The 16,764-nt window shown below is 43.8% G+C and overlaps 1 protein-coding gene across 2 annotated transcripts in view; it reads left to right on the forward strand.

The window, feature by feature from the left end:
* The window catches only part of rps6ka5 (ribosomal protein S6 kinase A5), a 161,606-nt gene that overhangs the window by 62,724 nt on the left and 82,118 nt on the right, over positions 1-16,764 (forward strand). For both annotated transcript variants that reach the window (XM_033027542.1, XM_033027543.1), the window contains exon 4: positions 11,617-11,732. In XM_033027542.1, the coding sequence (XP_032883433.1) occupies positions 11,617-11,732 (116 nt within the window). The remainder of the gene's footprint in view (positions 1-11,616; positions 11,733-16,764) is intronic.

Genomic DNA, 16,764 nt, shown 5'->3' on the forward strand with positions numbered 1-16,764 from the left:
CTTTACAGATGCCACCACCAATTCTGCAATGCACAAATATGCACAGAGACAACAGAGCTACAAGAGAACAAATGCAGCAGGTGTTGGCTGCATTGTAAAAGCACAGTATGTCAACTGGCAGCAGCAGAGATTGGTTGAAACTTCCAATGTAGGTTGAGGTTTTTTTGTGGTGGTTCTGTGATCTAGTCCTGGAGGTTCTGATTGTGTCCAATGAGCTGATTACCAGAGTTGTATTTCAAGGACTCGGAAGTGTGGACTGCATGCACCACGCACCCTGCTGCCTTCAGCATCGCTTTGTGGCGTAGACTTGTGAGGTAACACAAAGCTGCAGGAACGTACAGCATTCGCAAAGCAACTTGGGACTCTTTATCATGTCAAGGCCAGTAGCAGCCCTGGTTCAGAAGCAGTTTTGCTCATCGATCATCGGCAAGCCCTTAACTCAATGCCTGGCCACTTCCTATTTTCCTGCACTTCTCTGGTTCAAAGTGTATTGGACTATAATCATGAAAGGCTGATTAAAGGACTTGTTAAGGTGCCCAGCATAAGGTGAGTATGGGAACAATAGTGTCTGTCTCAGCCACGACTCTATCGAGGAGTGGGAGGGCAGTAATCTATCGCTGGAAGACTATGGTCAACACCTTGAAGCCCCCTGCTTTGATATCTGTAATTGCTGTGGCAGCCTTTTGATTGAGAATGGTTAAACTTATCAAAGATAGGCAAAGTTGTTACATTAGTAATGTTTTAGTTTGATTCACCTTTCCAAAGTTGATTATTGTTCATTAAATATTTTGTTGCTGTAAATCATTGTTCAAATTCTCAGTTTAACGTTGTCATAAAATATTATGATTTACATCTGTGGGTTCAGGTGTATGGAAAGTCCTGTTACAATTTGTTCATATGTCCAGAAGAAATTCCACAAAACATTTGAAATTGTTAAAAATCTCTTGCCTTGTAGCAATCCTGTAAGTTAAAAAAAAAATCTATTAAGGTAAACTAAAGGGCCTGTCCCGCTATGGCGACTTAATTCGCGAGTTTAGAAGAGTTTGCCCTCAACTCATACTTGCAGCATGGTCGACACGAGGTCCTAGGTCTATGTAACTCTCCTTCATGCTCGAGAGTAGTCCCCGCGTATTCGAGGCCTCAGTTAGGTCGCGGCATTTTTTTCAGCAAGCTGAAAAAAGCCCGCGAGTAAAAAATATTGGGCGCTATGGAAAAAAATCAATATTTTTTTTTACTCGTAGCTTTAGTCGAGGTAGTAGGAGGTCGTAATGCTATCGTAGGTAATCGAAGGTTTTCGAAGGTAATAGCTCGTTGAGAAAAAAAAGGTAAATAGTCCCCCCCTTCTCACACCCTCCCCTATCCCCTTCTCTCCCCCCCACCCCCCACCCCCTCTCCGCGCTCTATGAAGGACTTACCGTAACTGTGCCAGCCGTCTTTTACCTTCCTGTTCATCACGGGTGTGAATTTCAGGCAACGCTCCCCCGCTTTCCCTGGCCCCCGTCTTTGCGATGTGTTTTTATGTGAGTGTGTGTGTGTGTCTGTGTGTGTGTGCAGACGGTCGATCCGGCTCGCGGTTTCATTGCTGACAGTTGATCCAGCTCGAGGTTTTTCAGGCGAGTGCCCTCGAGCTTGAAGGTCGAAGACAGTCGCTGAAAAGTCGCGTTAGTGGGACAGGCCCTTAAGATGTCTGACCTTTCTTCTGGTTGTAACTGCTACAGAAACAATCATTGGTTCAGTGCCTGCTTCACAAGCTGCTGCCTGCCTGCTTTGTCCTCGTGAGTGACAAAGCTCCTGAAGTGAATTTATGACCCCCATGTTCCAAGATCGGTAGAGGAGTACTCGAGGCCTCAGCTAGGTTGCGGCATATTTTTCAACATGTTAAAAAATGCCCGCGAGTTAAAAAAGGTCGCCATGGAAAAAATCGATATTTTTTTACTCGTAGGTTTAGTCGTAGTAGGTTGTGTTAGGTCGGCATGTTAGTCGTAGGTAATCGAGGGTAGTCTAAGGTAGTTGTAGATAGTATTCATCATAGTCGAAAGGAGATCGAAGGAGGTCGTTTTCACTCTCCACTATTCGGTGTCCAATTTTCCCGAAGTTAGTCGAAGCTAGTCTTCAACATAGTCGAAGGAGGTCGAAGGAGGTCTTGTCTTCTTCATAGTTGAAGGAGGTCTTCAACATTACATTTTTTCAAACTCTCCTAAAACCTTCTAAACTTGCCAATTAGGTCGCCCAAGTGGGACAGCCCCTTCAGGATTCTTAGAATGAGTATTACTTTGACACTTCCGGATTAGTTGATTTGCACCTCATCGAAGTGGCTCCAGGTGCTCATGTGTTTCTTTTAAAATTGGTTGCAATTTTACGAGTCGAGTCAGCATGTCTGCAGGAAATTCACACCCTGGTTTCTATTTTGAGGGGGCCAATGTTTATGAGCTAAGATGTGTTAATACAGATCAATAGATGTGTAAATAATTAAGGAGATTTGGTCATGGAATATTTATATTTATATAAAAAGTAATTTACACCGAAGAGATTTAAAAAAAAACCCTAGCTCTGCTTATTTTCTGGCAGGATGCTAGCGTGTTCGTTAAAGGCCCGTCTCCATGCTGTTCCTCTTAAAAAAATATTAACTGGAGCAGCTTGCTGTATTGTTTCCTCAGAACTCAGTGTGCTTACTGATCCCGAATATAGATAAGTAGACTAATTAATTTTGAACGCTGGCGGTAGTCTGTAGATGGCAACATGATTAGTTGTATTGTCAGGCAGCCAGCTTTTTTGTCAGCTTGCAGCACTGCTCCATCTGAGGGAGAGGATTGTGAGTTTAAGTTCTAGTCCAGCCACGGAGGCATGAAATTTGGGCTGTGGCATCATGGTAATACGAAAAAAAAAAAATTGCACTGCCGGAGGTATTGTCACATGTACTAAGATCCAGTTAAAAACTTTGTTTTTGTGCTATCCACTAGAATCATGCGTTCAATCACATCATGTATAAGTACAACAGGTATACTGAATCTTGGATGGAATGTTTGAGGCAATATCCCAACATGCTATTTCAAATAACAATGGCCCTATCCCACGGTATGAGTTCATTCCAGGAGCTCTCCCGAGTTAAAAAAAGGATCAAACTCGTGGTAAGCACGGAGAATGAACGTAGCGGGTACTTCGGAGCTTGGGGACGTCTCTTAGCGGTTCGTACCGCTAACGGCAGGTATTCGGGAAAACTCGCTAACGGCAGGTAAGCACGGGAAGACTCGTGAAGATATTTCAACATGGGGTGAATCACTCGGTGTGGGTGCCGTGTGTGGGTCAGGGTCGGGGGGGGGGATGTGAGGGTTGGGGTCCATCGCGGTCAGTGACTCTGGGTGGGCGGAGGGACCAGCCTGTGCCACACCTCTGCACCACCACACACAGTGCCAACACACTGTGCCAACACACAGCCCGTCACAGTGCGGCCGCACGGGGGAGACGAGGCGGAGGGCGGCCGTGGCCGTGGGAGAGTGGGGGCTGTCCCGAGGGATGCGCTCCTTCGGCCGCTTACAACTTGGTGCTCGGGTTCAGAGTGCCCAGTCACCTATGGCTTGTCTGGGGAAATGACCCCCACCCTCTCGTCTCCCCCGGCCAGTGATGTGATGGACGTGGGAGTCAGGACCAATCGCTGACAAGTCCCATCCTCCGGCGACGTCATGTTTCGGCAGAGTGGCCATTCAGTGAGTCGGCTTGTAGGCGACGCAGCCTTTCTGTCAGTTGGCGTTTCGGCAGAGCGGCCTTTCGGTGAGTTTGCTTTTAGGCGTCCCACCCTTTCGGTTAGTTGCCGTTCAACTCCCTCTCCCATTCCGAATCCGACCTTTCTGTCCCGGGCCTCCTCCATGGCCAGAATAAGGCCCACTGTAAATTGGAGGAGCAGCACCTCGTATTTCGCTTGGGCAGTTTACACCCCAGTGGTATGAACATTGACTTCTCCAATTTCAAGTAGTCCCTGCTTTCTCCTTCCCTTCCCAGCTCTCCCTCAGCCCACTGTCTCTGCCTCTTCCTTTCTTCTTCCCGCCCCCCCCCCATCCTCACATCAGTCTAAAGAAGGGTCTCGACCCGAAACGTCGCCTATTTCCTTTGCTCCATAGATGCTGCCTCACCCGCTGAGTTTCTCCAGCATTTTTGTCTACCTACTATATTTCTTTGCCTCTCTCTTGCTCTACCTTGATGTACGTATGTATGATTTGCCAGGAAGACACACAGGCAAAGCTTTTCACTGTATCTTGGTACATGAGACACTACTAAAGTAATACCTTCATGAAATATTTGTGCAACACCTTTAATGCTCCAAAATGTCCTAAAATGTCACACTGGAATGTAACGTTACACGGGAATGTAATCAAACAACATTTGACACAAGCCAGATGACCTAAAGTTCGATGAGCAATAAGTGGCCCTAGTAACACCAAAACAGCTTCTTGAAGGAGATGAAAAATGAGTTTCTGTGCATGGTAGAATAGAAAAAGCAGTAAAATCAATGTTCAACCTAATGCTTAATCTCTGCATTGCTGCTTTTTTTTATGCAATACATCTGTTTTCATTTTGATGTGAAATTCATCCTCACAGATTTGCCATGTCAGATGATATTTTGCTGTATCTTATTCTAAACAGGAGCATTATTAACAATATTGATTTCAGGGAACTCATTATTAACACCATTTTCAGAAAGCCTTTGAGAAGGTGCCACACGTGAGGCTGCTAAGGAAGATGAGAGCCCATGGTATCAAAGGGCAGATACTAGCATGGATAGCAGGTTGGCTGGATGGCAGAAGACAAAGAGTGGCAATAAAGAGGGCTTTTTCTGCTTGGCTGCCAGTGACTAGAGGAGTTCCGCAGGGTTCGGTGCTGGGGCCGCTACTCTTCACGTTGTATAATAATGATTTGGACGACGGGATTGAAGGCTTTGTGGCCAATTTTGCGGATTATACGAAAATGGGTGGAAGGGCAGGCAGTGTAGAGAAAGCAGGGACCATGCAGAAGGACGGAATGTGGGCAGAGAAGTGGCAGATGGAATATATTGTAGCAAAAAAGTGTGGAGTCATGTATTTTGGTAGTAAGAATAAAGGCATAGACTATTTTCTAAATGGGGAGATAATCCAAGGTTCAAAAGGACTGGTACAGGATTCCCAAAAAGTTAACCTGCAAGTAATCGGTAGTAAAGAAAGCAAACTCAATGCTAGCATTTATTTCAAGAGGGCTTGTATACAAAAACAGGGATGTAATGTTGAGGCTCTATAAGGAATATTGTGAGTAATTTTGGGCACCATATCTGAGGAAGGATGTGCTGGCTCTGGAGTGGGTCTAGAGGAGGTTTACAAGAGTTATCCCAGGAATGAGTGGGTTAACATATGATGAGCATTTGCTGGCACTGGGCCTATACTTGCAGGAGTTTAGAATAATGAGGAAGGACCTCATTGAAACATACAGAATAGTGAAAGGCTTAGATAGAGTGGATGTGGAGAGGGTGCTTTGACTAGTGGGATAGTCTAGGGCTAGGGGTCATAGCTTCAGAATTAAAAGACGTTCTTTTAGGAAGGAGATGAGATATTTCTTTAGTCAGAGGGTGGTGAATCTGTGGAATTCTTTGCCACAGAATGCTGTGGAGGCCAAGTCAGTGGATATTTTTAAGCAGAGATAGATAGATAGATTCTTGTACAGGTATCAGGTTATGGCGAGAAGGCAGGAGAATGGGGTTAGGAAGGAGAGATTGATCAGCCATGATTGAATGGCGCAGTAGACTTGATGGGAAGAATAGCCTAATTCTACTATCACTTATGACCATCAGATTTAAGTTTTGAAATAGACACATTGGTTGCCACTACATCTTCACAGAAATAAAACTACATTGTTTTGGGAAGGCAGAACATTAATACTGAGACTATTTTTTTCCATATCTGTTATCGAAATAAAGTCATTGATCAAAAAATAATACGCAGTTAATTACATTTTGGTAAAAAAATACAAGGCATTGGCCATAGTGAATTGACTTGTTAAATGATTATCCAAACTCAAATCAACAAAGAAATGTATTTAATAATGATGTTTAAGAAAGAACTGCAGATGCTGGTAAAATCAAAAGTAGACTAAAAGCTGGAGAAACTCAGCTGGAGAAATAGAAACTATTTAATAAAGATACCCTCCAAAAGAAGAGGTGTCAAGATAGTACAGTGTTGTGTCATACAGCACAGAAACGGGCCCTTCGGCCCATCTTGCCCATGTCGACCAAGATGCCCAATGTTCAGTTTAGTTTATTGTCACGTGTACAATGAAAAGCTTTTGTTGCATGCTAACCAGTCAGCAGAAAGGCAATACATGATTACAATCAATCCATTCACAGTGTATAGATACACGATAAGGGACGCTAGTCCCATTTGCCCATATTTGCCATATCCAAACCTTTCCTATCCATGTAGCTGTCCAAATGTCTTTTAAATGCTGTGATAGTCTCTGCCTCAATTACCTCCTCCTGTATTGTGCTCTGTCTCACCGGTGAGCACGGTTTGGGGGGGGAAATACGTTGTAGTATTTAGTCTCCTAATGATTAAGAAAGAACTGCAGATGCTGGAAAATTCGAAGATAGACAAAAATGCTGGAGAAATTCAGCATGTGAGGCAGCATCTATTGAGCGAAGGAATAGGTGATGTTTCAGGTCTCGAAGGGCAGGCAGTACATCCCGTTTGTGGTGCCTGCTGCTATTTTGGACCTGTTTTTTGTTTTTTTGGTGCCATCAGCATTCAGTCCATGCATATGTACCTGCACCTGCTTTCCCAGCTTCCATGGAAAGTTGTCTCCAATGGAGCAGAGTGTTAGACACAAAATTCTGGAGTAACTCAGCAGGACAGATAGCGTGCCTGGATAGAAGGAATAGGTGACGTTTTGGGTCGAGACATAGAGATATGGAAGGGTAAGGTGTGAAATCGAGAGGTCAAAGGGATGGAGGTCAAGGAAAATGTACATTGGATCATTGTTAGGTGAGGGGAAGGTGACAACCCGAAACGTCACCCATTCCTTCCATCCAGAGATGCTGCCTGTCCCGCTGAGTTACTCCAGCATTTTGTGTCTATGGTTCAAGTACCTTGTAGTTCCTTGTAGGCAATCCAAGTTCAGTTATCCATGTTACAAAGGGCACTGAAGGATAGTGCAACATTGGGTATTAATTAAACTGATTTATTTATGGAATCCTAATTAACAAAGTGCAGATCTGTTGCAACCATTTCATAATTCCTAAACTAAAAGTCACTTCGAGAAATGACTACAAGTGATTTGTACCTATGGTCAGATTTCTAACAACCAGTGACATGGATATTATATAATAGTTAAATAACATTTTAATCGGTGACTTTCCACTTTTAATGATTGGGAATCTCCGAGCAGGAGCACAATTCCTCACGAAGGGTTTTCAACTAGAAATAATAGTCCTCTTTTTGTTTGCACAGACACTGCCTGACCTGAGTGTTTCCAGTATTTTCAGTTTTTATCTCATAGTTCCACCATTTCTGGGTTTAAAAAAAAATATTTCAGGAGTGCAGTTTACTTGCGTTAGCTTATTTGTGGTTGAAATATTTCAAATGCGGCCCTACCAACATCTCGTACAAACGGTGTTTAGAATCCTTTAAGTTGTAAGAAGACCTTGAACATGGAATTGACAATGTGCTTTTGTGCAGTAGGTGATTTGTTGAAGATGGCTAACATTGTGTTGATCTGTGGAATTTCTCACTGTTGGACCGATTAACAGGGTTTTGTTGGCTACCAAGAGTTCAAGAGTGTTTATTTGTCATGTGCACAAGACGTGAGCAGGAACAATTAAATGTTTACTTGCGAAGATAGGCACAAAATGCTGGAGTAACTCAGAGGGGTCAGGCAGCATCTCTGGAGATGCTGCCCGGCTGGAGATGGGTGACATTTCGGATCGAGACCCTTCTTCAGACTGAACAAGCTTAAATTTAATAAGACTTTCACTCGGATATGAGCCTCAAGGGATAGGATTTTTTTTTTTGAAACACTTGTGTTGTGCAGCCTAATGTTATTGGTTTGAAAACATCCGCGATGAACCATCTGCTTGACACAGTTGAAGCCAAAAGAAACTTTCTTTCATCGGTCAGTGAACAATCAAGTGATTGTTCTGCCTTCCCAAATTGTTCTTTTTCCACCCTTGTACCAATTGATTCAGATTGTTTTTCATTCCACAGCGTTTCATATTTGTTCTGTACGGTTCAGTATTGTTTGTATTTCAATTCCAAATGTAGCCAAAATTAAATAACAAACATCTGTACACAAAATGTTCTGGGGGAAAGCCACCGACCATCAGAACAGTCAGAACTTGGTTTTTGTCAAGTCAGCTTGAGATTATTGTCATGTGCATGGGTACGGCAGTGCTATAGACCTGCACGGGAAGGTAGACGCTCCCCGCCCCCGCGGGTCTCGGGCAGATGGGGCTCATCAGCCTGGGAAGGCAGTCCATCTAGGAGAGGGAAAACTCTGATTTAAAACCTCCACTGCCTTGTGGCCATATCCAGAAAAGGCTCCAGGAATAAACCTCAAGAAAATCCGGGGTCGGAGCCCTAAGGCAGTTGTCTACAACCTCGCTCTGGCAGCTCCTGCGACGGCGCTGGTGCCAAACTGTAACAGCTCTGCTGTTCCTTTGGATCGATCAGCGACGTGGAGAGGGGGGACGTGCTGCATGGGCAACAGCCTGTCCTCCATATGACATAGCCCAGGCTTGCATCCGACCAGGATGCATCACCCGTGATCAGTCATGACCGAGAGGGGCCTACTATGCATACCGTGGAGTATAAGTACAATGAAAACTCGCACGCACAGATTTTAGACAAACACTCAAAAAATGCATTCATTTTACATGTATTACACAAAATTTCTAAAAGAAAAAAGATTGCCAAAAATAAGATATTTGTGCAAAAACATAATTTGAAAAAAAATGTCCATGGAAGCGCTCCATTTTTGTAGGATTAGGGTTGTACAGGTTGATTCAAGAACCTGTGTAGCAAGGAACTGCAGATGCTGGTTTACACCGAAGATAGACACAAAATGCCGGAGTAACTTGCCGGACAGGTAGCATCTCTGGATAGAAGGAATAGGTGACGTTTCGGGTCGAGACCCTTCTTCAGACTGAGAGTCATGGGAGAGGGAGACATAGAGATATGGAAGGGTGAGGTGTGAAAGCGAGAGATCAAAGGGAATGGAGGTCAAGGAAAATGTACATTGGCTCATTGTTAGCTGAGGGGAAGGTGACAACCCGAAACGTCACACATTCCTTCCATCCCGAGATGCTGCTTGTCCCGCTGAGTTACTCTAGCATTTTGTGTCTACGGTACAAGTACCTTGTAGTTGTCGGAAAGTAGCAGCTCCGGACCTCAGGCTTTTAAATCTCCTGCCTGATGATAGCAGTGAGAAGCAGGCATGTCCCGGATGGTGGGGATCCTTCATGATAAATGCTGCTTTCTTGAGGCAGCGCCTCGTGTAGATGTTCTTGATGGAGAGGAGGGCTACATCCTTGATGGAATGGGCTGAGCCCACCACTCGCTGTAACCTCTGATGCTCCTGTGCGTTGGAATAGTACATCAGATTCTATGCGGCCATCGTAGAGTCTGTCCTCACCTTCTCCATCATGGTCTGGTTTGGCTCAGCCACCAAGCACGACACCCGGAGGCTGCAGCGAATCGTCCGATCAGCTGAGAAGGTTGTTGGCTGCAACCTTCCCTCCATTGATGAACTGTACACTGTAAGGGCCAGGAAGCAAGTGGGTAAGATCATCTCTGACCCCTCTCACCCTGGCCACAAACTCTTTGAATCACTTCCCTCTGGAAGGCGACTCCGAACTGTCAAAGCTGCCACAGCCAGACATAAAAACTGCTTTTTTTTCACGAGTAGTAGCTCTACTCAATAACCAAAAATCTGTAGCCTCCTTTTGCTCTGGTATATTATTTAGTCACATGTTTAATCGATAATGTTTTATTATTAATGTTTAATGTTTTATGTGTCATTCCTAACTGTCACTGTATGTCATGTTGTCACTTGCGGGCGGAGCACCAAGGCAAATTCCTTGTATGTGATTACTTGGCCAATAAACTTATTCATTCATTCAATCATTCATTCATTCAGATGATGCCACCAGTCAGGATACTGTCCACAGAACATCTGTATAAGTTTGTTTGTGTATTTGGAGGCAAACCAAATCTGTCTAAACTTCCAAAAAAAATAGAGGTGCAAGAGCACCTACTCCTTGATTGCATCTATGTGCTAGCCTATCCACTATATTAACACCCAGGAGTTTGAAGGTGCTTGCTAATTCCACCGCCAACTCACTGATTCAGTATGAGTTCTCCCCAAGGCAACGATTAGTTCCTTGGTCTTGTTGACCATGAGTGAGAGGTTGTTGTTGTTCTGCCACTCAATTAATTGTTTTATTTATCTCTCTCTCTCACTTATACGCCGACTCGTCACCACCGGTGATACGGCCAAATTGGTGGTGTTATTGGCAAATTTATAGGTGGCTTCGGAGCTGTGCTTAGCTGCACAGTCATGGGGTGAAGAGAACACAGCAGGAGGCTTGAAGATATAAAAGAAAGTGATTTAAGGGCTTATGGGAAAGTGTCAAACACTAAACAGGAAAGCAGTTGATGCCATGTCTGGCCACCACCAGCCTTGAAGTCCTATTTTTTTTTTCATTTAGTTTTTAACCATAGTTTACCTGATAGTATTGGTGCCAACATTTAGTAAGGGCATTAAAAATCCCTTGTCTGCCCTCGGCAAGTAAAATATCTCATGGACAAGTAGTGGGGAAGTTCTCTTTGGTGTTCTGGCTGATTTTTACCTGTCAACCACCAATTGTAAAGTGGATATCTCGTTGTTATTTTACCGCTGTTTATGCGATCTTGCTGTGTGCAATTTGCCCGCCATCATTTCCTGCCACACAATAATAAACACCCTAGCGATATGAACATTGACTTCTCTAACTTCAAGTAGCCCTTGCTTTCCCTCTCTCTCCATCCCCTCCCCTTCTCAATTCTCCCACCAGTCTTACTGCCTCCGACCACATTTTATCTCTGTCCCGCCCACTCCCCTGACATCAGTCTGAAGAAGGGTCTCGACCCGAAACGTCACCCATTCCTTCTCTCCAAAGATGCTGCCTGTCCCGCTGAGTTACTCCAGCTTTTTGTGTCTACCTTTGATTTAAACCAGTATCTGCAATTCTTTCCTACACAATAATAAATGTGCTGAAAATGTATTATGTTAATTGCGAGGCAGTTTAGAAATCCTAAGAGGGTTGTGAAAAGCACTGTAAAAATGTGTCTGATTATAAGTATATCATGTTTCATGTTTGAATGTTTTCTATGGATCTGGTGCCAGCAGTATCTCAGAATTATGAAATGATGAAAAATCAATTTTTGTGATTCATAAACAAGTATGGCAAAAATTCAATACAAAATTTTCTTATCAGTAAAATAAAATGGCATTATGCTGTTGAACCGCTGTTTCTATGAGACATTATATCCCCCTATTATGTATTTTCTCCATTGTATTCTCTCATTTTTCTTTTGTGTGCGTGTAACACTTTATTTTATGTGACAGACTATGTGAATGGAGGGGAATTATTCACTCACTTGTCACAGAGAGAGCGCTTCACGGAGAATGCAGTGAGAATATACAGTGGGGAGATAGTGCTGGCATTGGAACATCTGCACAAGGTAAGGCTCACCATGTGTTAAATCTATAGAACGTACAGCATGGATGCACGACGGGAACTGCCCCTTCGACCCACAATGTCTGTACCCAACATTATGTCAAGTTCAACTAACCTCTGCTTGGATACAATCCTTTTCTCTCCATTCTCTGCATATCCATGTGCCTATCTAAAAGCTTCATATATGTTACTATGGTATCTGCCTCCACTACCACCTCAGTCAGTGTATTCCAGGCACCGACCACTCTCTGTGTAAAGGTTAAACAAAAACTTGTCCCACACATCTCCCGTAAAATTTGTCGCTATTAAAAGCTAAGCTCTGTAGCCTTTGACATTTCCATCCTGGGAAAAAGATTCTGACTGCCCACCCTATCTATCATTCCTCAAAACTCCAAACTCCAAACAGTACAGACCTTTTTTTATCTTTTATTATCCTTAATCATTATTCACCGAGTGACCCTTCACCCCAGGAATCGATCTACTAAATCATTACTTCAGCATGTCCAGAGATTTTTTTTCCTTTCTTGAATAAGAAGGCCAATACTGCAGACATGCCTTCCAATGACTCGCAATGTGCAGGCAGAGAAGATTAACTTAACTTGGCACCATTACTTGCTGAAGGGCCTGTTCTTGTGCTATACTGGATATCGTAAGTTATGAGCAGAATTAGACCATTCTGCCCATCAAGTCTACTCTGCCATTCAAACATGGCTGATCTATCTTTCCCTCTTAATCACAATCTCCTGCCTTCTCCGCATAATCCCCGACACCCTTACTATCTCCTTCAGACTGAAGAAGGGTCTCAACCCGAAAAGTTACCCATTCCTTCTCTCCAGAGATCCTGCCTGTCCCGCTGAGTTACTCCAGCATTTTGTGTCTATCTTCAGTTTAAACAACCATCTGCAGCACCTTCCTACAACCTCACTATCTTCCCGTTGTATGTTCTATCTTGCAACTTCCTGGGTCCTGTTCTCCCATCCCTTTTGGAATTGGGGGTCAATATTCCATTTGCTTTCTCAATTGGCTCCTGCATACTTAGATAGAAACTTAGAAAATAGGTGCAGGAGGAGGCCCTTCGGGCCAGCACCGCCATTTCTTGTGATCATGGCTGATCGTCACCAATCAATAACCCGTGCCTGCCTTCTCCCCATAATCCCTTGATTCCACTAGCCCCTAGAGCTCTATCTAACTCTCTCTTAAATCCATCCAGTGATTTGGCCTCCACTGCCCTCTGTGGCAGGGAATTCCACAAATTCACAACTCTCTGGGTGAAAAAGTTTTTTCTCACCTCAGTCTTAAATGGCTTCCCCTTTATTCTAAGACTGTGGCCCCTGGTTCTGGACTCGCCCAACATTGGGAACATTTTTCCTGCATCGAGCTTGTCCAGTCCTTTTATAATGTTATATGTTTCTATAAGGACCCCCTCATCCTTCTAAACTCTAGTTGAATACAAGTCTAGTCTTTTCAATCTTTCCTCATATGACAGTCCCGCCATCCCAGGGATCAATCTTGTGAACCTACGCTGCACTGCCTTGTGGGATAACTGTTTTCCTGGTAATATAACACCCAGATCTGCCTTAAGGATGGGCAATTTAGTAGTTTCCCACCATTAACTACTTTACAGTTCTACCTACCAATATGGATAACCTGCTTGTGGTCCTCGTCTTCGAACTGTAGGATGCTGGTCATCTCTACATAAGCTCAGATCAGTCATCTCCTTTGATGGTCTGGTTAACAATTTACACCTCTGATAAGCAGTCCCCTGTATTTTGCATTGTAGAATGCACTTACAGTATTTAAAGGCTATAGACACAAAATAGAATAATAAACTGTGTGGGAGAAATCCCAGAGGAGTAACATTTCAAAATATTGAATGTTGACTACAATGTAGTGAAGGCAACTATTTACTTTACATTTGAACATGACTCACATCTTGAATCACTTCACAATCTCCTATTTTAATCCTTCGTTGTGCATTTCAGAAGCTAACTAAAACAAATTTCTTTTGATTTTACATTCGGAAGATATTGCATTAACCCTGAATCAAACTGATTTAATGTTTCAAATCACTTCGGTTTCTTGTTAGACTGGAATGGAACTCCCAATACATTGGCTCTGTTAACGATAAGAATAAAGGCGGCGCAGTGGTAAAGTTGCCGTACAGCGCCAGGGACCTGGGTTCGATCCTGTCTACGGGTGCTGTCTGTATAGAGTTTGTACGTTCTCCCTGTGACTGCTTGGGTTTTCTCCGGGTGCTCCACTTTCCTCCCACATTCCAAAAAAGACAAACCGGTTACATGTTTGTTGGTTAATTGGCTTCTTTAAAACTTGTCCCTAGTGTGTAGGATAGAACTGGTGTGCACAGATGAAACATAGAAAACATAGAAAAAGTAGGTGCAGGAGTAGGCCATTCAGTCCTTCGAGCCAGCAATATGATCATGGCTGATCATCAAAAATCAGTACCCCGTTCCTGCTTTTTTCCCCATATCCCTTGATTCCTTAAGCCCTAAGAGCTAAATAAATGGCTGATAAATCCCCAGGGCCAGATGGTCTGCATCCCAGGGTCCTTAATGAAGAGGCTCTAGAAATCGTGGACGCATTTGGTGTTCATTTTCTAATGTTCTATAGATTCAGGATCAGTTCCTGTGGATTGGAGGGTAGCTAATGTTATCCCACTTTTTAAGAAAGGCGTGAAAGAGAAAACAGGGAATTATAGACCAGTTAGCCTGACATCGGTGGTGGGGAAGATGCTGGAGTCAATCATTAAAGATGAAATAGCATGGATTTACATAGGGAAAATCATGCTTGACTAATCTTTTGGAATTTTTTGAGGATATAACTAGGAAAATGGACAAGGGGGAGCCAGTGGATGGAGTGTACCTGGACTTTAAGAAAGAATTTGATAAGGTCATACGAAGGTCCTTGTTCATCAGTTAATGAAAGTAAGCATGCAGGTATAGCAGGCAGTGAAAAAAGCAAATGGCATGTTGGCCTTCATAACAAGAGGAGTTGAGTATAAGAGCAAAGAGGTCCTTCTGCAGTTGTATAGGGCCCTAGTGAGATCACGCCTGGAGTATTGTGTGTAATTTTGGTCCCCTAATTTGAGGAAGGAATTTCTTGCTATTGAGGGAGTGCAGCGTAGGTTCACAAGGTTAATTCCCGGGTTGGCGGGACTGTCATATGCTGAGAGAATGGAGCGGCTGGGATTGTACACTCTGGAGTTTAGAAGGATGAGAGGGTATCTTATTGAAATATATAAGATTATTAAGGGTTTGGACACGCTAGAGGCAGGAAACATGTTCCCGATGTTGGGGGAGTCCAGAACCAGGGACCACAGTTTAAGAATAAGGGGTAAGCCATTTAGAACGGAGATGAGGAATCACTTTTTCACACAGAGAGTTGTGAGTCTATGGAATTCTCTGCCTCAGAGAGCGGTGGAGGCCGGTTCTCTGGATACTTTCAAGAGAGAGCTTGATAGGGCTCTTAAAGATAGCGGAGATATGGGGAGAAAGCAGGAATAGAAACATAGAAATTAGGTGCAGGAGTAGGCCATTCGGCCCTTCGATGGGGTACTGATTGTGGACATGATGACATTGAATGGCAGTACTGGCTCGAAGGGCAGAATGGCCTATTCCTGCATCTATTGTCTATTGTAAATCTAACTCTCTCTTGAAAAACATCCAGTGAATTGGCCTCCGCTGCCTTCGGTGGCAGAGAATTCCACAGATTCACAGCTCTCTGGCTGAAGACATTTTTCCTCATCTCAGTCCTAAATGGCCTACGTGACCCCTGGTTCTGGACTCCCCCAACATTGGGAACATTTTTCCTGCATCTAGCCTGTCCAATCCTTTAAGAATTTTATATGTTTCTATAAGGTTCCCTCTCATCCTAAATCCCAGTGAATGCAAACCCAGATGACCCATTCTTTCATCATATCTCAGTCTCGCCATTCCGAAATTTAACCCGGTGAACCAATGCTGCACTCCCTCAATAGCAAGAATGTCCTTCCTCAAATTAGAAGACCAAAACTGTACACAATACTCCAGGTGCAGTCTCACCCGGGCTCTGTACAACTGCAGTGGGACCTCCTTGCTCCTAAACTCAAATCCTCTCGCAGTGAAGGCCAACATGCCATTAGCTTTCTTCACTGCCTGCTGTACCTACATGCTTACGTACAGTGACTGATGTACAAGCACACCCAGGTCTCGTTGCACCTCCCCTTTTCCTAATCTGACACCATTCAGATAGCCAAGAGTCAAGAGTGTTTTATTGTCATATGTCCCGGATGGGACAATGAAATTCTTACTTGCTGCAGCACAACAGAATATGCGAATATGTAAACATTGTACATAACGGGGGAAGAGGAAAAAAAAGAAAAAGTTCAATAAATAACAAATATAGTGCAATAATAATAGTCTTTTGCAGCTCAGAGCTTATTCGTTGTTGTGTTTAATAGCCTGATAGTTGTAGGGAAGAAGCTGTTCCTGAACCTGGACGTTACAGTCTTCAGGCTCCTGTACCTTCTTCCTGATGGCAATGGTGAGATGAGTGTGTGGCCAGGATGGTGTTGGTCTTTGATGATTTTGGCTGCCTTTTTGAGGCAGCGACTACGATATATCCCTTTGACGGTGGGGAGGTTAAAGCCGGTTATGGACTGGGCAGTGGTCACAACTTTTTGTAGTATTTTTTGCTCCTGGGCGTTCAAGTTACTGAACCAGGCCACGAGGCTCTCTACCATGCACCTATAGATGTTTAGGAGAATCCTCCTCGACATGCCGAATCTCTGTAATTTTCTCAGGAAGTAGAGTCGCTGATGTGCTTTCTTTATAATGCATCGATGTGCTCGGTCCAGGAAAGATCTTGGGAAATATGCACGCCCAGGAATTTGAAGTTATTGACTCTCTCCACCATCGTCCCATTGATATGAACAGGATTGTGGGTCCTCATCCATCCCCTACCGAAGTCCACAATCAGTTCCTTGGTCTTATTGTTGTTGAGAGCCAGGTTGTTGTGCTGGCACCATTTGGTCAGTCGGT

Source organism: Amblyraja radiata, chromosome 9 (assembly GCF_010909765.2).
Source record: "Amblyraja radiata isolate CabotCenter1 chromosome 9, sAmbRad1.1.pri, whole genome shotgun sequence".
Classification (NCBI taxonomy): Eukaryota; Metazoa; Chordata; class Chondrichthyes; order Rajiformes; family Rajidae; genus Amblyraja; species Amblyraja radiata.